The following is a 21,300-nucleotide window of genomic DNA, read 5'->3' as shown; positions in this document are numbered from 1 at the left end:
CGCCAGCGGGGGACTTAGTTGAACATAGGACCCTATGGGAAATACATACAAATGTCTTCTTTTAGTGAACCACTGAATGGAATGAAACCAAACATGGCATGAATCTTCCTTATGAGATGCTGACCAAGTGTTGTTACTTTGTAGCCGATCCATCATCCAAGATGGCCGCCAGCGGGGGACTTAGTTTTACATAGGACCCTTTGGGAAATACATAAAAATGTCTTCTTTTAGTGAACCACTGAATGGAATGAAACCAAACATGGCATGAATGTTCCTTATGAGTTGCTGACCAAGTGTTGTTACTTTGCAGTCGATCCATCATCCAAGATGGCCGCTAGAGGGGGGGGGGGGGGGCTTAGTTTAACATAGGACCCTATGGGAAATACAAACAAATGTCTTCTTTTAGAGTACCACTGAATGGAATGAAACCAAACATGGCATGAATGTTCCTTATGAAGTGCTGACCAAGTGTTGCTACTTTGTTGCCGATTTACTGTTCAAGATGGCCACCAGGATATTTTATTAAATAACGGGACCAATATTAATCAAAATTTGGCCTCAATCATTATTTGGGTATCTGTTATGATTTTTATCTATCTTTACATGATTTCTAAAACCAAAGTAGAGTCAGGTGAGCGACACAGGCTCTTGAGAGCCTCTAGTTACTGGTCCCTGTACCTGTTTCTCATTATTACTTCAAGATTGCAGGGGACACTCACCTTCCTTTGAAGACCTGCACATTTTTATCTCATTAATTTGTGCAAGGGAAATTAGAAAAATTTCTAAAACACATGTTTTTTTATTAGCTCACCTGGCCCAAAGGGCGTCCGTCGTTGTTAACTTTTACAAAAATCTTCTCCTCTGAAACTACTGGGCCAAATTAAACCAAACTTGGCCACAATCATCATTGGGGTATCTAGTTTAAAAAATGTGTCCGGTGACCCGCCCAACCAACCAAGATGGCCCCCATGGCTAAAAATAGAACATAGGGGTACATAGATTTTGGCTTATATCTCTGAAACCAAAGCAGTTAGAGCAAATCTGTCAAGGGTATAATTGTTTATCAGGTCAAGATCTATCTGCCCTGAAATTTTCAGATGAATCTGACAACCCGTTGTTGGGTTCCTGCCCCTGAATTGGTAATTTTAAGGAAATTTTGCCGTTTTTGGTTATTATCTTGAATATTATTATAGATAGAGATAAACTGTAAACATCAATAATGTTCAGCAAAATAAGATCTACAAATAAGTCAACTTGACCAAAATGGTCAGTTGACCCCTTAAGGAGTTATTGCCCTTTATAGTCAATTTTTAACCAATTTTCGTAAATTTTTGTAATCTTTTACAAAAATCTTCTCCTCTGAAACTACTAAGACAAATTTAACCAACCTTGTCCACAATCATCATAAGGGTATCTAGTTTAAAAATGTGTCCGATGACCCCGCCCGCGAACCAAGATGGCTGACATGGCTAAAGAAAAGTACATAGGGTAAAATGCAGTTTTTGGCTCATATCTCTGAAACCAAAGCATTTAGAGCAAATCTGACAGTATAAAATTGTTCTTTAGGTCAAGATCTATCTTCCCTGAAATTTTCAGACCAATCAGGCAACACGTTGTTGGGTTGCTGCCCCTGAATTGGTAATTTTAAGAAAATTTTGCAGCTTTTGGTTATTATCTTGAATATTATTATAGATAGAGGTAAACTGTAAACAGCAATAATGTACAGCAAAGTAAGATCTACAAATAAGTCAACATGACCAAAATTGTCAAATGACCCCTTAAGGAGTTATTGCCCTGTATAGTCAATTTTTTACAATTTTCATAAATTTTGTAAATTTTTGTAAATTTTTACAAAATATTTTCCACTGTAATTACTGGGCCAAGTTCATTATAGATAGAGATAATTGTAAGCAGCAAGAATGTTTAGTAAAGTAAGATCTACAAACACATCACCATCACCAAAACACAATTTTGTCATGAATCCATCTGTGTCCTTTGTTTAATATGCACAAAGTCCAAGGTGAGCGACACAGGCTCTTTAGTTTAAGTTATAAATACCCATAAGAAATATTTGTTTGCTAGTCTGTTTAAAAAAAAAAGGATTGTGGTTTTCACTTACAAAAATTGCGTAAAAATATTTTCGTGCCATTTTAGAGTGACTTCCAATGCAGATGCATTAAATATTGTACTTTTCGTCACTAGCAATATATGAAATAACTTGTATATAGGTACCTTATTTAATGCAAATATTGATACAATTGTTGTAATAAGAACAAGGCATTGTCCAAAAAAGTGAGATATGCAGTTTTATTCATTTCTAAGGCAAAGTCACCAATTTATCCAAAATATGAGAAAACAATGGGGAAAAAAATATGGTTATTTTTTTTTAAAAGCATTATATTATATAGTGTTTTTTTTTGTTTTTTTTTTTAACTATTCTTCACACACGTATGAGCTAAGTTAAGATAAAGTTTGAAAACATGAAGTCCTCAATTTGTACAGGTAGGGCTCGTTTTATACTGTTGAATCAACTGAATTTAAGAAAAGTTTGAAGCTTTTTGGCTGAGTTATCCTCTTTTGAAGGCAGTGGAGATTTTTTGTGTTTTAAACATATTTTGTATGACACACTGTTGTCATTCAGATATAAAACTCTCCAAATATAAATGTGTTTTACAGACAGACCTGTGCTTTCATAGTTGGCACTGTGTTTCGCATGTGAACAAACATATCATAAAGTAACGATGGAATAGCTTAAGATAATGAAATTAGATTTTATTTTTGTGGATTTGTAGATTTGGTTGTTCTTGATTCTTATTAGTTATTGATAAATCTGTTCAAGAATGTGTAGTTTTGGAAACAAGAATTGAACAAAATAATGCAATTCAGAAAATAGCATTTTTACATGATTTGGTTTGAAGGCTGTAGAAAAGTTGACGAACAGTACATGTTAGCTAGCAGTTACACTGCAATGAGGTTAATGAAATAAATCACAAAATTTGAAGTTTTTTTTTGCTCCTTTCTCTTGTAATGATGTGCATATTCATTCTTGCTCACATGAAGCTAAAAAGTTATATAGTATAGACAAAACATGTCTGCAACTGATGCAACCCAGGCAGCTATAACCATGTATGGAGATAAATGAGTTGATAGAGAAAAGTGACCAAAACATCTAAAATACAGATTTTGATGAGTATCATTTTGAAATCCAGAGTGTATTCATGACCCAAGGGAAACTATTTAATTTGGGTCATACTTTTAAATTCTCTTCTGTATGACCTACTGACATGGAGTGACTAGATATGTATGATTGACAGGTTATTATTTCAATTTTATCAAAAACTTCCTTTATATAAATATATGAGCTCATCTTATTTATCATAGCTTCTTATGAAATATAAAAATTTAGAACATGAATTTCTAAAATGTTGTATCCGGTAAAGGGTTACAGTTAGAATAAATGATATCTTTCAAAGAACTTTGTAAATTAATGAGTGTAATAGATAATATTTGAAATGTGATTTTGTAGGTTTTAGCCCAACAAAGAGCTGAACAAGCAAGATTACAAGCCCTCTCACAGCCAGCTCAGCCTTCTACAGATGCACCTGTAGATCCATACAGTTTCTTTGCTACATTGCCTACCTCTCTCCGAAGACAAGTTCTAGCTGAAATGGACGATAGCATGGTGGCTGTATTGCCATCAGATCTAGCCACTGAGGCCCAGTCTTTGAGGAGAGAACTGGAAATAGACCGTCTGTTCTCTCAGGCTGGTGCAGGTTCACTTTCTGCCATTTTGAGACATTCAGGTAGTTTTATTTCAGTAAATCTATCAATTGATTGTTGCTGCTTTAATATTTAAGTACGTTACATATATGTTTCACAAGAATCTGTAACTTTGATTGGCAAACAAGAACTGTGAGGCATTCCAAAATTAGATTTTATTTTATTTCCCATTTAAATGCAATATTCATGACAGCAGGTGCTTACTGTGATAACGTCACAACAATGCATAGGAGAACAAAAGAAAGATTTTATTAAAACTGTAACTTCATGGTTGTAATATATAAATGTGATTATTCGAATTGAAAGCTTCGTGTGCACATTTTTAGTATGAAACGCTTCCACGTTCATTAAAAAATGTGCTTCAGTCAACGCTTTTACACCCCAATAAAACATCATAAATGACTGACATTTTATTTTATGAAACGATTGTACACTGGAATCTCAATAAGTTTGAGGGACCTGACATAATTACACCCCCTGCTTTAAAAAAGTGGGGGTATACTGTTTTACCTCTGTCTGTCTGAAATTTGGTTGCAGGGTTTATATAAGTCCGCTATACCATGTGATGCGTTTCAGATTCATCACGCAACAACTTCCTGTTTACCGAACACTTGTATCATTTTACACATGATAGCCAAGTTGAAAATTTTCGTCACATTTTTCTCAGGAACTACAATACAAGGATTTTGTTTTAGTCCCCTACCGACGAAGTCGAAGGGGACTTTAGGTTTGCACTCCATCTGTCTGTCAGTCCGGCAAATCAGCTTTCCACACTTTTTTTCTTCGTTCTTGAAGATATTGATTTGATATTTAGTATATAGTTTTATCATGACAAGTTATAGATCAAGTTCGAATTTTGTTCCGGTCTGATGATTTAGTCCAGAGTTATGGACCATAACTCTGGACCATATCTAATGTTAAGAGTACTATGTTAAACCATATTTCTGTACAAAGGGAGATAACTCATTTTTTAAAAGACATTCTTTGTTAAATTATTTGAATAATTTCTTGGCAGGTTTGTTTGTTATTTAGTATAAACTAATATTCTGAATGCTATATATATAAAAAAATATTATGAAGAGAAATCCTTTAATTAGATAATAATCTATTTTTATTAATGTATATATTTCAATACATTGCATTGTGTAGATAAGAGTTGTTGACATTTTATAGATAAGTCACAAATCTATATTAGTTTGTGACAAATGAAAGAAAAAATTTTGGAACTATTAATTATATTTGATTATGATTTGAAAAAAGATATACACTGTATTACATCATATCTTATTTTAGAGAACTATTAATCATATCTAATGTTTTTTCCACTCATATAATCAGTTTTCCACACTCTTTTCAGTCATGCTTGAAGATATTGACATGATATTTACTTTTTGTTTACACCATGACAAGTTATAGAACAAGTTAGCATTTTGTTCCAGTAAAATAAATTTTCATCCGGTAGGGGACTATGTATTGCCATGCAATACTCTCAGAATGCTTGTTGAAATTTGGTTTCAGGGTTTATATAAGTCAGCTATACTGATGCATTTTCAGATTCATCACTCAACAACTTCCTGTTTACCCAAATATTTGGGCGGGGGTATCATCATTGAGCTGTAGCTCGCAGTTTCACTTGTCATTCGATCATCCGAGGTGGCTAGTTCATTTCAATATTGTACCTCGTGTTGTCAGCCTGATATGTAATGGTAGAAAATGTATTTAATATCCCAATCCATATGTATCAACAGTGCATGCAGTATTAGAAAATAATTTGTTTCATAAAAACAAGAGAAAGAATAGACAGTTCACATCTGATGTTTACAAAGTTGGGGGATATAAAATACAGAAGTACTTGTGAAACGAAACAAATTGTTTCAGACGTATGATTTCCCCACTTTCTCCTGCGCTACTATCTGCTGAGGTCAAATCTTATATTCATTGATCTTTAATGAACTTTTTGGGTCTATTAATTCGTTCTGTAATTAGCTCAGGTGAAATGTGTTCCACAAACACAATTTTTAGCATGGTCCGACATCAAAGTGATGTACAAACAATTAGTGTAACAGGACAATCTGTTTATACAAACAAATTGATTGACCTAGAACTGATAAGGAAACTTATTTTGATGCGCAATGCAAACATACGATTTCAACATTTTATTCGTATTTTCGAATAGAATTAGTTTTTTTTTTGGTCTTCATCCAAATTTTCTTTTACTTAAAACTTCGACACATGGGGGTAAATTTATGTTCAACTATCTTTGAGGGGACTTCAAAATATACTCATGTTAACCAAATTTGGAATCAACAAAGTTAGATTCATCAGAGTTTTAATTGCCTTGAACAAACAGGAATTCTGCCGAAACTGGCGAAATACCTCTACTTATCCAAGTTTTCAACAGAACAAAGGTCGACTGTATTTTGAAGACAAGCAAACAAATAGATGAACTGAACAAGTAAATTTTGAATCTTACAACTTGAAAATGTAAAACAGCAACCATTTTCTGAATTTTGGAAGTTAGTTTAAATGTATGAACAATTTGTTATGTTAGATATGCCACTGCCTGAAATATTTACCATTTTGTAATATTTACTTTGAAAAAAATTTGCAGGTTTTTCTGGTGGAAGACTTGGAGGAGGAAGATACACAATCAGAGCTGTACCTACTAGTGGAAGACATTGGCCGTTTAATTCAAGGTCTGGACCATCTAATAGTACCCCTAAAAACAATGCAGTTCGAGTTCGAGGGCGGTTTCTTTTAGATCATGAAGCAATGACATGTCTTTTAGTATTACTGTTTGTTGATGAGCCAAAGCTCAACACAACCCGTTTACATAGAGTTTTAAGAAACTTGTGTTATCATGGACCAACACGCATTTGGGTGATTAAAGCTTTATTATCGATGCTTCATAAAACTGGAGAGTGTCAGATGGAAGAAGAGAAGGGCAAGAGTCCTGACAAAAGTAAAAGGAAATCTGCATTAGACAGTCCTGTTACAATGAAAAGTGATACTAAAAATCAGGGTACTTGGCTGTCGATGAGTTTAGAGGCAGCTCTAGGTTGCCGGGCAAATGTTTTCCAAGTTCATAAAACGGGTAAGAAGCACAGTAGTGCTGCTAGTGGGACAGTGACAATTCATACACAAGCAGCCCCAATGGTTTGTCGGCATGCATTAGATACCTTAATAGCACTTGCAAAAATATTTCCAAGTCAATTTTTACCGTCTACAAAAGCAAAAGAAGTTGGAAAATGTGATACAGATGAGAAAAAAGAGACTGATAAGGTTAAACCTGGGGTTAGTGCTAGTCCTAAAAAAGTTGAACCAGAAACTGATTTGTGGGATTTATTAGTCAAACTAGACAGTATAAGTGGTAGTAAAAAAGGTAAAGGTATGCAACGGATTCATAGTATACCTCTCACTGAGGGAGATACACAATTTCATAGTTACGAATCGTCACCTCTAGGAGCTTTAATGTGCATGTTAAATCATCCAGTTATCAAACGAAGTCAATTATTGACTGATAGACTGCTCAGACTGTTAGGTTTAGTGTCTAATGGCTTAGCTGACTCATCCAGTGCTCAGTCCCAGTCCAGTAGTACAATAGCAGAGATGCCCCAAGGTGGTGCCCAAGCACAAATAAGTACTACTGCAATAACGGGGGCTTCAGCTGTTACTACTTCTACTGCAACGAGAGCAACTGCATCAACAGGAACTAATACAGCTACTGATCAAATTAAGGAGAAAGAAGAAGAATCTGAAAAGAAAGATGAGGAAAAATTGGAAGAACAAAATGCTATATTAGAAAACCAGTTACAATTGGCAGTTAAGGTATGAATCACTTTGTACAAGCACATAAAATTTTAATTACTTAGTTGCATATTCACTATCTGGTAAAAAGCTTCATATATGATTACATTGAAATCTTGATACAATGATACTTCTGACAGATAGAGAGAATAAGAAAATAATGGATAAAAGAAATGTCAAAAGTGTCAGAATAGGGTTTATAATTAACTCTTTTGATTGTGAATAAAAGATGTTGATTAAATGTCGATGAGACAGTAGCCAAACAACACAAGTTCACAAAAAGTAGACATTTTAAGTTTAAAGGTCAGGTCTTCAGTGATGGACAAAAATACCTCATCAAATGGCAAGCTCAAATAGATTTATAAGTAATGAATGAATTCAATGGTTGCAACACAATATAAGACTTCGTTGCTGTTGTAAAGACTGTCCATCATTTAAAAGTAGAATGCAAACTATGGCATTTTACATACACTGCCCTTTAAATGATGGAAATAACCGCATAAAAGATTTTTGCTTAATAACTTGATTGAAATATTTAAAAAAAAAAAATACACATTGTTAGGAACCTAAAAGGACAGAGGATCAGGAATAGTGCAAATATGAGAATTTCGTGTTACTTGTTTTAACCCTTGTTGGAGAAAATGACCACATTAAGTTTCCTCTTTATAAGTCAAAGATGTTTTCAAGAAATTATTTAATAATTTACTTTTGCATGATGCTAGTAACAACTAAACACAGGTCAGTTTTGAATTTGACACATATTATATATGCCTTTCTGAAGTTATGCCTCATAATCAAAGGAAAATAGACTTGTTGAGGTCAATCTAAAAATAAGAAGATGTGGGTTGAGGTCAATATAAAATGAAGAAGATGTGATATGATTGCCTACCAGACAACTCTCCACAAGAGACCAAATGAAACAGAAATTAACAACTATAGGTCACAGTATGGCCTTCAACAATGAGCAAAGTCCATACTGCATAGTAACCTATAAATGGCCACAAAATGACAAATGTAAAACAATTCAAACGAGAAAACTAACGGCCAAATTTATGTATAAAATAATGAACGAAAAACAAATATGCTACACAACAACAAACGACAACCACTGAGTTACAGGCTCCTGACTTGGGACAGGCACATACAGAATGTGGAGTTTATTCTCATTTCTTTTTTGGCACTGGATGGTTTGGTGAGGCATCTGTGTCCACTTTTATATCAATAATAAAAGCAGGAATGTTGGAAAGCTAAATACCAATATTCTGAACTGAATACAATAAACTTAAAACAGATGTTACATCTAACATTCAGTCTTTAAAGCTACCAAATTACTTTTTTTTTTAGTTTACCAATATTGTTTTTTTTTTTTTTTTTTTAATTTAGGTGCTCACATCCAAATCTTGCTCAGAGGAAGGATTAGAGGATGCAACAAATTTGTTGGTTCAACTGTCGTGGGCAAATTCATCTACTAGAGAAGCAGTTTTAGGTCTTCTATTGGATGGTGCTAGAGAACTAGGCTTTACCGTTTGTGCACATATTAGGTGAGAACTGTTCTTAATTGTTTGTAAACAGGTATTGCTCCTTCAAAATACACTGCTCAAATTTACAGAAAATGTTTAATATGACGTAAAAATACCGACCTAGACCTTTAATTCTTTCAGAAAGTGTGTGCACTACATTCAGATTAGACATTAAAATATGTCAATGGTCTTTGAAGCATGATAAGGTAAATTTAATGGACAAATTCAGAAATTTAAGTTCTGTCCTCAAAAGTTACTCCAAACAGTCACATGGCCAATTAGGATGTCCAAAAACAGTGGCATTCCCATTATGCCACACATTTCTAGATTGGTCCACCATCTGGTTCTTGATATATGACTGTTTTATAAATGGAGGGTGTACATATTTATTTTCAAACGTATACAGCAATATTTAATTCTGAATCTTTTACAGGACATTAATAGAAGAACTAAGAAAATTGAATGTGAAGTCTAGGTATGAAGATGATGAAGATTCCCGTGATATGGATACTACACAGTCGACATCAACTAAAGGCTTCATTGCAGATAGGTATGATTGTTATATTATAATGAAACTGCTTTTAGAATATTCTGTTGGGGCTATTCCATTAAAAAGAATGTACCAGGGTCGGACGGCAATTATAAAAAATCCCGTTTGTTGTTGATGTGTTGAAGCGTTTATGGCCAGTGGTCCTTGGTGTTTAGAGAAACTAAGTATTGTTGGTTGTTGGTCTTCTTTGACAGTCAGTTTTTGTGACTGTTGGTTTCATTGTGCTATTTTTCGTTATTTATTATTATTTGTTTTTGCAAGGACTTATATAACCGATTGTTTTTGTCTCCTGCTCATATCGTGATATTTTGGAAAACATAACTGTTCCCGCGACTTACGCAGCGGCAGGCGCAACGTTGTATTCTACCTATGGTACCAACTCCGGAAGTGCAAGAGTTACTTCCCTTTAATGACAAGCACATGACGAACTATGTTAAATTCTAATGAAAGAACCTTCGATTTGAAAGAAAATAAAAATTAACTTTGCCGACCTTTTTAACCATCAGTATGGTCATTTTAAAGCCATATTACTATTGAGATCGTATACCCCTCCTGGGATTTTTCTAGTATTCCACAGGGTCCAAATACCGGACCCATTCCTATTGGCAATGGCAAATATCCTACGTTTTTCCCAGTTTTCAATTTGGGACAAAAACTTCCAAACGATCTCAAAATTTATTTTTATCTTTATTATTCATGACAGCGATGCTCATTTTGTTCAACCACTAGCTTTATACTGAAAATCGCCAACAAGTAATGTGCACATACAAGTAAAATTGTATCTGACTGACAAAAACAACATTGAAGAACAATGGATGCCATAAACCGGAAATGAAGACGATTACAATACTGGATCAGATTCCAGGGTCGGATAAGGGTAATTCCGGGTTTGCCGATCAAATGCAATAAAAAAAATAATAATTCCAGGCAGATGACAAAATACATCTATGATGATGAAATATAAACACTCGAATTGAAAACCAAAAAATATATGGAAAAGAAAGAAAAAGCATGAAATATTTTATACAGAAACTCAAAATAACTTTAGTTCACAAATTTTCATGTCAAAATCCAATGAATTGTGACAGTAATATTCTTTATCATTAATAAATGTTGATATTACATGTAGATGTTTTTACAGAGTATACATATATCTACAATTCCAAGAGGTAATTTCTTCTCAATTTTGAAGGGCCAGTGAAAAATAAGTTAGATATATTCCAGTTGGTTCTTGTATTGTCATGAAACGACTTCCTGTTGGTTGGTGTTAAGATACATTGTACATTCCTCTTGGTCATGGGGGTACTTAAAAATTGCCTTCCGACCCTAGTACCTCCTTTTTAATGGAATAGCCCTTATCCAGTAGAGATCTTCTTCATTTGCCTTATTTTATGTAATTTACAGATTTTTCTTGAATTCTACTTTTAATCAATCATCTGTATCTAATGTTTTAAGTTTGGGTTGTTTTGATATTAAAGGTTGGTTTTTGTGCTCCATTGATAGATATTTTTCAATTATTACCAAAATTAAGATTTAATTGCAAGATCTTTATTTGTACTTGCTCTTACCTCTGAAGAATGATGAATGCAGTTATTTCAAGTTGTCTTTCCTCCTTTATTTTGAAAATTTCCAATTGATGTCAAAAGAGCATTATTGGAATCGTATGTTTATATATAGAACGTGATATCTACATTTTTATCAAATTTTTTGTCTATACTGGCCTATGTTTATTATTACATTTGTATGCTGAGTAGGAGGAAATGTAGGAAGACAAATCAATTTTGTTTTAGACAATGCAGAATAATTTCAGCTTTATTTATGTTTTAACAATAAGGTACAACCCTGGTCAGAATCTACTTGTAAGTGCCTCAAAGAAAGTGAAAGTGGGAAGGGAATTACAGTTACCTTCCATGACAGCATTAACTAGTAAGACATCCAGTCAGCAGTTCTTCTTAAGAATACTGAAAGTGATTATTCAGCTCAGAGATGCTGCAAGGACTGTGGGCAAGAAAACCTCTGCAAGAGGAGGAAGGGTTGGCAGAGGTATGTACTCTTCAGTTTTGATTTACATAATTAAAAATTAAAAGATAACATATAAAACTGTGAAGAGAAAAGAAAAAAGAAACACTGGTACTTTTATTGTAGGAGGAAGGCATAATTAAAACTGGATGGTATTTTTATCTTGTAAGTTAATCTTTTAGATCTTTACTTTTCAAATTTTATGAAAACAATGTATTTTGAAGACTTAAATGGGAATTTTAAAAGAGTATGGATGATACTGAAGTTGACGCAGCATCTGAATCAGTCAAGTTCTTGGATTTGAAAGTATTGGCATTGAAAAGAAAAGACAAAGTCCTTTTTCAGTGGCATTGAAATCAAGATTGTCTGTGTATATAAAAAAAAAAAAATCCCTTTGTCATTTGTCTAATGATGTATACATTTTTGTTAAAAAAAGAACCCAACATTTCACAATTCAGATTCAAGAATCTTGGGTAACATTGCAGAGGCAATGGATGCAATAGAAGCAGAAGCTGAAGCAATTATGGAAATGGTTGGAAGACGTGGTAATCAGCTTCCCTCTGCTGCTGGCCAACAAGGAGAATCTGTTTCAGAACCATCAAGTGCTGAAGGCAACACGTCAAATACACCAACATCTTCAGCGGAGACAACGGAAGGATCTGTCAATACACCCAGTACATCAGAAACACCAATGGATGTAGACCAGCCAGGTAATTTGTCATTGCGTGGCAACTAGTGATCCAGTATTATGGTTTGGAATGGAGACCTACCTTTCAGAAAATGCATATTCCATATGCACATTATTACTCATCCCCAGTATAGTCTGGTTGTGAAATTAAATGTTCCCCTTTATATGTAATTGATATCAGGTTTCCTATAAGTTTCATTTAATATTTCATGGCTAGGATATGTGATGCATGTTCAGTTTTGTCACTGGATACGAATCGAGATGGAGAGATCATTTTTTTTCTCTGAATTTAAGTTAAAATATATCTTGTTTCATTAGGAAAAAAGATTGTTGTTCATACTGTGATTCATAAATAATGGTATCAATTTTAAGTGTATTGAAGAAAAATTATATTTTGGTTGATACTTGATTTTGTGGTTTTATCAAATTCTGCATTTACTGCTTTGTTATCAAGTTTAATTCATGGTTCACAAAATCCACACAAAAAAATACCTCACAAATAATAACATATCCATAGTATTGCTATATAGTTTTTAAATAGAAAAACTAATGATTTTTAATGTTTTCAGGATCAAGTCAAAATGATAAGAAAGAGAAGAAAGAAGTGGTACTCCCCAGATTAAGTGAACAGTTAATCTTAGAAGAATTGTGGCAGTGTTTAGGAGAATGCCTTTCAGAATTGGATAAGACACCAGATCATCATGCCGTATTGATACTACAACCTGCAGTGGAAGCTTTCTTTATTGTTCATTCTGGTAAGTTATCTGACAGATGAATTTAGGACTTATTTTCCAGGAAAAAGAACAATATTTAGATGTGGTTGATCAGATCCATCACATTTAGTGATCTATGATTTTCAGGATTATTTAGTATAACCAATGTAATTTAACTTTAATTTAATTTGTGAAGTCTTCATCTAATAGTGTTTTACAATTTGAAAATGAAAAATCACAAAGTAAAACTTTTCTCAAACCTGCTTGAAAGAAAGAATACAAAAATGGATTAAGGAAAAATTAGTATCAAATTATTAGAAGTCTGCATCAAAAGAAATTTATCAACATAGAGTTATTCTGTTACAGGAGAGAAAGGCAATAAGACCAAAGATCAATCATCTCAGAGGAGAGAAGATCAGCTAGCTCACCTGAACATTGATTTTGCTCCAGCCTCGCCTGCTGCATCTACCTCCTCAGAGACACCAGCCTTGGCCAGGGAAAATTCTGTGTCCTCAATTTCATCTCTCCCTCCTGATACTCAGAAATTCCTGAAGTTTGCAGGTATGGTATAGCTTTAAATACTGTCATAGCACTTTTAAAAATGGTTGTCTATGTTTTTCCATATCCAGCAAGTTGATTAGTAGGATTTTTATTTTGGTGATAGAAGTCCAAGGAAAATATGTATGTCATTTAGTATTGTATTTCATTGGTGAAGCATATTAGACACATTTTCAAGGTAAAGTTTAATAATTTCATGTGAAATTTCCCTTTAGATGTTTATAGCAATCCCAAATATTGCCAAGATTTTATTGTTTTGAAAGGTACCGGTAAAATTCAGGGTTTAGTGGTTGATATATGATGGATAAAAAGTTTCCTAAGAAAAGAGAGCATTTTAATCTTTGCTCAAAGATCTGGACAATTGTTTTAGAAGTTTTAGGGGGATTTTATCTCTTTTCTGTTAAATGCATTGTGGTTATAAGAACAATTAAAATGAAATTCTCTTGGACCCTTAATGGTTTATTTGATATAAAAAGAACAACATGGCGAATTTCTGATTGTTTCTATATAGCACATCAGACCAGACACTATGTGATATAAATCTTATCACCCTGAACCATGGTCATTTGGTTAAACAATCAACATGTCACACTGATTTGGGTGATACAGCTGTTTGCATTATATAATTTTATGATAGAAAACTAATTGTTGTAAGAAGATCAGGCTTTTTAATATTGAGTAGTCTTATTTGTTGGATTTTCATTTTTTTTATTTAATGAAAAAGATAATGAAATACTACTCTGTATAAAGCCTGGCTAGTAGTATTAATGAAATCTTAGATATTGTTGGGATATCTTAACACTCAGCAAAACCTAGTTGTTCATAGAAAGAGACAAATAATTTATAATCTGAATAGATATGCAAAAAGTTATGTTCAATGCGACTTAGAGGCCAATGAGCTGTGTGCAAACAAAACTGATTATTGTTCAATGAATTGTGTTGAATTCTTTGATGCACTTATCACTATAACAAATAATAATGGAACTTAACCTGTTTCAAAAACAAAAACTTTTTGGCCCTTTTAGGTTTATCAGCTCTTCAATGTCAGTATTAGGTTTTAGATTCCCAAATATTTTGGCCTCTAGTATCTCTGAAAAATCTTAAAATTATTGAAATGCACATTTGGGACTAAATAACTGGTTCCCTATCACTGATTAGGATACCTATTATGGGCAACACATTTTTGATTTAAAACTGTTGAACTTTTATAACTGATGTACACATTCACAAATACAACATGGCGAATTTCTGATTGTTTCGATATAGCACATCAGATCAGACACTATGTAATATAAAATCATATCACCCTGAACCATGGTCATGTGGTTAAACAATCAACATGTCACACTGATTTGGGCGATACAGCTATTTGCATCATATACATTTTTTGTAAGGAAAGGTGTCAAGTTGAAAGAAGAGAAGACGTAATGAAATATAAATGAATACTGTGGATTCTTTATTATTTGGAGATACCAATTTTTGGAGGTATTGGCAAACCTGGAATCTAAATGTTCCAACAAATATAAATTTTCTATAGGCTTGTATTCAGACTTTTGGCAAAACCATGAAATCAAATATCCACAAAGGTACAGGTTTTCCTCAGTCCATGAAAAATTCAAAATTAGTACCTACAAAAAATAAATGAATTCACCATAACTTATTTGTTTGATTTTTCATTTGTTTTATGCAATAGAAAAAGCAAGCAGTATGAGAATGCTGCCACAATTGCAAAGTTTTTCTTTTTCTTTTTTTACCTGTATGTTTGACTCGTGGAACATATTTCTATCTTATATAAACATCCACAAGTTCAACATGGCGAATTTCTGACTGTTTTTAATATAGCACATCAGATCAGACACTATGTGATATAAATCTTATCACCCTGAACCATGGTCATGTGGTTAAACAATCAACATGTCACACTGATTTGGGTGATACAGCTGTTTGCATCATATAAATATGTGCGAGAAAAAGTGTATAACTTGAAGAATATAAGACATTTATTGAAAAGTTTAATTGATGGATTATTTTCACAGAGCAACTTTTATGTACATTTAGAAAAACGTTTAACATGGAGAATTTCTGATTGTTTCGATATAGCACATCAGATCAGACACTATGTGATATAAATCTTATCACCCTGAACCATGGTCATGTGGTTAAACAATCAACATGTCACACTGATTTGGGTGTTACAACTGTTTGCATTTTATAAATATTTGTAAGCAAAAATTGTATCGTTTGAAGATGATAAGAAATTTATTGAAAACTTGACTAGGATTGTCATTTTTCCTACCAAAGGTCGTTGAATTTTTCTGGGTACTCCGGTTACCTCCACCAATTAAAACTGACCGCCACAAAATAGCACAATTGTGCTGAAAGTAGCGTTAAGCACCAATCAATCAAAGTATTTTATTTTCTTTGTTACATGTATGTTTGAATTTTGGAACAACTTTTCATCCACAAGTTCAACATGGCGAATTTCTGATTGTTTCTCATAGCACATCAGATCAGACACTATGTGATATAAATCTTATCACCCTGAACCATGGTCATGTGGTTAAACAATCAACATGTCACACTGATTTGGGTGATACAGCTGTTTGCATGATGTACATTTTAGTGAGATAAAATGTATAATTTGAAGAAGATAAGACATTTATTGGAAAGTTTATTTGATGGATTATTTTCACAGAGCAACTTTTCAACATGTATGTACATTTAGAAGTTCAACATGGCGAATTTCTGATTGTTTCTATATAGCACATCAGATCAGACACTATGTGATATAAATCTTATCACCCTGAACCATGGTCATGTGGTTAAACAATCAACATGTCTCCCTGAAATGGATGATACAGCTTTTTGCATAATATACCTTTTTTATACGACCGCAAAAAAAATTTTGTGGTCGTATATTGGTATGACGTTGGCGTCGTCGTCCGAAGACACATTAGTTTTCGCACTCTAACTTTAGTTTAAGTGAATGGATCTCAATAAAATTTTACCATAAGGTTCAATACCACAAAAGGAAGTTGGGGATTGATTTTGGGGGTTATGGTACCAACGGTTAAGGAATTAGGGACCAAAAAGGGGCCAAAAATAAGCATTTTTATACGACCGCAAAAAAATTTTTGTGGTCGTATATTGGTATGACGTTGGCGTCGTCGTCGTCCGAAGACACATTGGTTTTCGCACTCTAACTTTAGTTTAAGTGAATGGATCTTTATGAAATTTTTCCACAAGGTTCAATACCACAAAAGGAAGGTTGGGATTGATTTTGGGGGTTATGGTAATAACAGTTAAGGAAAAAGGGGCCAAAAATAAGCATTTTTGTAACTTCCAGACATAACTTGTGTGTTAGTGTATGGATCTCTCTGACATGGTACCACAAGGTTCTATATCACTAAAGGAATGCTGGGATTGATTTTGGGGGTAATTGCCTCAAAATTTTAGGAATTAGGGGGCAAAAAACAAGCATTTTTCTAGTTTCATGACAATAACTTGTGTGTAAGTGTATGGATCTTTCTGAAATTGTACTACAAGGTTCCATATCACAAAGGGAAAGCTGGGTTTGAGTTTGGGGGTAATTGCCCTAAACGTTTAGGAATTTGGGGCCAAATAGGGGCCAAAAAACACATTTTTTTCTGGTTTCCAGACAATAACTTGTGTTCAAGTGTATGGATCTCTCTGAAATTGTATTGCAAGGTACCATACCACAAAGGGAAGGCTGGGATTGAGTTTGGGGGTGATGAATCATAATGGGGGTTCAAAAAATTTTGGGGGGGATTTATTTTTTTTAATTTTTTTTCTTTTTTTCCTTTTTTGTTTCTTTTAAAATTTTCCATTTTAAGTTGGTTATTTCTGATTTATATTTAAAATCAAATAATAATGATATGGTAGGAGATACACACCAAACAGGATGTGTAAATTATTATATAATAAGTATTGTGCAATAGCAAGAAATTTTCAATTGCACAGTATTGCACAATAGCAAGAAATTTTCAATTGCACAGTATTGCGCAATAGCAAGAAATCTTCAATTGCACAGTATTGCGCAATAGCAAGAAATATCCAATAGCACAATATTGCGCAATAGCAAGAAATTGTCAATTGTACAGTATTGCGCAATAGCAAGAAATATTTAATAGCACAGGATTGTGCAAAAGAAGATACTTCCTATAAATTGCTTATTTCTTGACCAATTTCAATGGGGTTTTATTCTTGATTTCATGGGGTTCTTTAATATGCTGAATCTAACCGTGTATTTAGTTTTTGGATTTTGGGCCCCGTTTTTAAATTGGTCCACATTGAGGTCCAAAGGGTCCAAAATTAAACTTTGTTTGATTTCATCAAAAATTGAATTATTGGGGTTCTTTGATATGCCGAATCTAACCGTGTATTTAGATTCTTAAATTTTGGTTCTGTTTTCAAATTGGTCTACATTAAGGTCCAAAGGGTCCAAAATTAAACTTAGTTTGATTTTAACAAAAATTGAATTCTTAGGGTTCTTTGATATGCTGAATCTAAACATGTATTTATATTTTTGATTATGGGCCCAGTTTTCAAGTTGGTCCAAATCGGGGTCCAAAATTAAACTTTGTTTGATTTCAACAAAAATTGAATATATGGGGTTCTTTGATATGCTGAATCTAACCATGTATTTAGATTTTTGATTTTTTGGCCCCGTTATCAACTTTGTTTCACATTGAGGTCAAAAGGGTCCAAAATTAAACTTTGTTTGATTTCATCAAAAATTGAATTCTTGGGGTTCTTTGATATGCTGAATTTAACCATGTATTTAGATTTTGGATATTGGACCATAATAGGTGAATGTCCAATTTAAAATTTTTTAAGTTCTTAGACCACATTCATTCTGTGTTAGAAACCTATGCTGTGTCAAATATTTAATCACAATCCAAATGCAAAGCTGTATCAAGCTTGAATGTTGTGTCCATACTTGCCCCAACTGTTCAGGGTTCGACCTCTGCGGTCGTATCAAGCTGCGCCCTGCGGAGCATTTTATTTCCTTTTTTTTTTCTTTTAAAATTTTCCATTTTAAGTTGGTTATTTCTGATTTATATTTAAAAGCAAATAATAATGATATGGTAGGAGATACACACCAAACAGGATGTGTAAATTATTATATAATAAGTATTGTGCAATAGCAAGAAATTTTCAATTGCACAGTATTGCACAATAGCAAGAAATCTTCAATTGCACAGTATTGCGCAATAGCAAGAAATCTTCAATTGCACAGTATTGCGCAACAGCAAGAAATATCCAATAGCACAATATTGCGCAATAGCAAGAAATTGTCAATTGTACAGTATTGCGCAATAGCAAGAAATATTTAATTGCACAGTATTGTACAAAAGAAGATACTTCGTATAAATTGCTTATTTCTTGACCAATTTCAATGGGGTTTTATTCTTGAATTTTTGGGGTTCTTTAATATGCTGAATCTAACCGTGTATTTAGTTTTTGGATTTTGGGCCCCGTTTTTAAATGGTCCACATTGAGGTCCAAAGGGTCCAAAATTAAACTTTGTTTGATTTCATCAAAAATTGAATTATTGGGGTTCTTTGATATGTCGAATCTAACCGTGTATTTAGATTCTTAATTTTTGGTTCCGTTTTCAAATTGGTCTACATTAAGGTCCAAACTGCAAAGGGTCCAAAATTAAACTTAGTTTGATTTTAACAAAAATTGAATTCTTAGGGTTCTTTGATATGCTGAATCTAAACATGTATTTATATTTTTGATTATGGGCCCAGTTTTCAAGTTGGTCCAAATCGGGGTCCAAAATTAAGCTTTGTTTGATTTCAACAAAAATTGAATATATGGGGTTCTTTGATATGCTGAATCTAACCATGTATTTAGATTTTTGATTTTTGGGCCCTGTTATCAACTTTGTCCACATTGAGGTCAAAAGGGTCCAAAATTAAACTTTGTTTGATTTCATCAAAAATTGAATTATTGGGGTTCTTTGATATGCTGAATCTAACCATGTATTTAGATTTTGGATATTGGACCATAATAAGTGAATGTCCAATTTAAAATTTTTAAGTTCTTAGACCACATTCATTCTGTGTCAGAAACCTATGCTGTGTCAAATATTTAATCACAATCCAAATGCAAAGCTCTATCAAGCTTGAATGTTGTGTCCATACTTGCCCAAACTGTTCAGGGTTCGACCTCTGCGTTCGTATCAAGCTGCGCCCTGCGGAGCATTTTATTGTAACTTCCAGACATAACTTGTGTGTAAGTGTATGGATCTCTCTGACATTGTACCACAAGGTTTCATATCACAAAGGGAATGCTGGGATTGATTTTGGGGGTAATTGCCTCCAAATTTTAGGAATTAGGGGCCAAAAAACAAGCATTTTTCTAGTTTCATGACAATAACTTGTGTGTAAGTCTATGGATCTCTCTGACATTGTATCACAAGGTTCCATATCACAAAGGGAATGCTGGGATTGATTTTGGGGGTAATTGCCTCCAAATTTTAGGAATTAGGGGCCAAAAAGGGGCAAAAAACAAGCATTTTTCTAGTTTCATGACAATAACTTGTGTGTAAGTCTATGGATCTCTCTGACATTGTATCACAAGGTTCCATATCACAAAGGGAATGCTGGGATTGATTTTGGGGGTAATTGCCTCCAAATTTTAGGAATTAGGGGCCAAAAAGGGGCAAAAAACAAGCATTTTTCTAGTTTCATGACAATAACTTGTGTGTAAGTCTATGGATCTCTGTGACATTGTACTACAAGGTTCCATATCACAAAGGGAAAGCTGGAATTGAGTTTGGGGGTAATTGCCCAAAAATTTTAGGAATAAGGGGCCAGAAATAAGCATTTTTATACGCTCGTTTACGGGACGTATTATGGTATACCGTTGTACGTCCGTCTGTCCGTCCGTCGTCAACATGTCGGACATTAACTCAAAAACGCTTTAACCAATTTGCTTAAAACTTTGGTGAATTGTTTATATCTATTGACGTGAGCTCCCTTTCGTTTTTTTATAAATTTTAGATTTTATGTTTCCAAGTTATGGGGTTTTATTCATTAAAAAAAGGGGGATTTTCAAGTTTTTGACAATAACTCAAGAATGCCTTCACCAACTTGCAAGAAATGTTGGTTAATTGTTTATATCTATTGACATGAGCTCCCTTTGGATTTTTATAAATTTTAGATTTTACGTTTCCGAGTTGTGGGGTTTTATTCATAAAAAAAAGGGGGATTTTCCAGTTTTCGGGCAATAACTCATAAATGCTTTCAGCAGTTCTCATGAAACTTTGATGAATTGTTGATATCTATTGATGTTAGCTCCCTTTAGAATTTTATAAATTTTAGATTTTACATTTCCGACTTATGGGGTTTATTCATTAAAAAAGGGGGATTTTCCAGTTTTCAGACAAAAACTCAAAAATGCTTTCAGCAATTCGTATGAAACTTTGGTAAACTGTTTATATCTATTGATGTAAGCTCCCTTAAGAATTTTACAAATTTTATTTGTTTATAGTCTGACAACAGATTTACTAAGTATTGCGCAACAGCACAGTGTATTGCACAACAGCAAGAAATCTTTAATTGAATATAAATTCAATTCATATAACCAACTTCAAGTTCTTTGACTACATTTATTCAGAAACCTATAATAGAT

At 33.5% G+C, this 21,300-nt stretch overlaps 1 protein-coding gene across 5 annotated transcripts in view; it reads left to right on the top strand.

Annotated features, from left to right (window-relative positions):
• LOC127703943 (E3 ubiquitin-protein ligase HUWE1-like) overlaps window positions 1-21,300 on the top strand; it is a 134,423-nt gene that overhangs the window by 96,529 nt on the left and 16,594 nt on the right. For 4 of the 5 annotated variants that reach the window (XM_052207991.1, XM_052207997.1, XM_052207994.1 and 1 more), the window contains 8 exons: window positions 3,527-3,803; window positions 6,392-7,608; window positions 8,971-9,128; window positions 9,541-9,657; window positions 11,492-11,700; window positions 12,135-12,386; window positions 12,934-13,119; window positions 13,444-13,638. In XM_052207991.1, the coding sequence (XP_052063951.1) occupies window positions 3,527-3,803; window positions 6,392-7,608; window positions 8,971-9,128; window positions 9,541-9,657; window positions 11,492-11,700; window positions 12,135-12,386; window positions 12,934-13,119; window positions 13,444-13,638 (2,611 nt within the window). The remainder of the gene's footprint in view (window positions 1-3,526; window positions 3,804-6,391; window positions 7,609-8,970; window positions 9,129-9,540; window positions 9,658-11,491; window positions 11,701-12,134; window positions 12,387-12,933; window positions 13,120-13,443; window positions 13,639-21,300) is intronic. The other variant, XM_052207995.1, reaches the window with a different exon arrangement.

Source organism: Mytilus californianus, unplaced genomic scaffold (genome assembly GCF_021869535.1).
Source record: "Mytilus californianus isolate M0D057914Y unplaced genomic scaffold, xbMytCali1.0.p SCAF_1, whole genome shotgun sequence".
NCBI classification, from domain to species: domain Eukaryota; kingdom Metazoa; phylum Mollusca; class Bivalvia; order Mytilida; family Mytilidae; genus Mytilus; species Mytilus californianus.
This window is presented reverse-complemented; position numbering and strand designations above follow the sequence as displayed.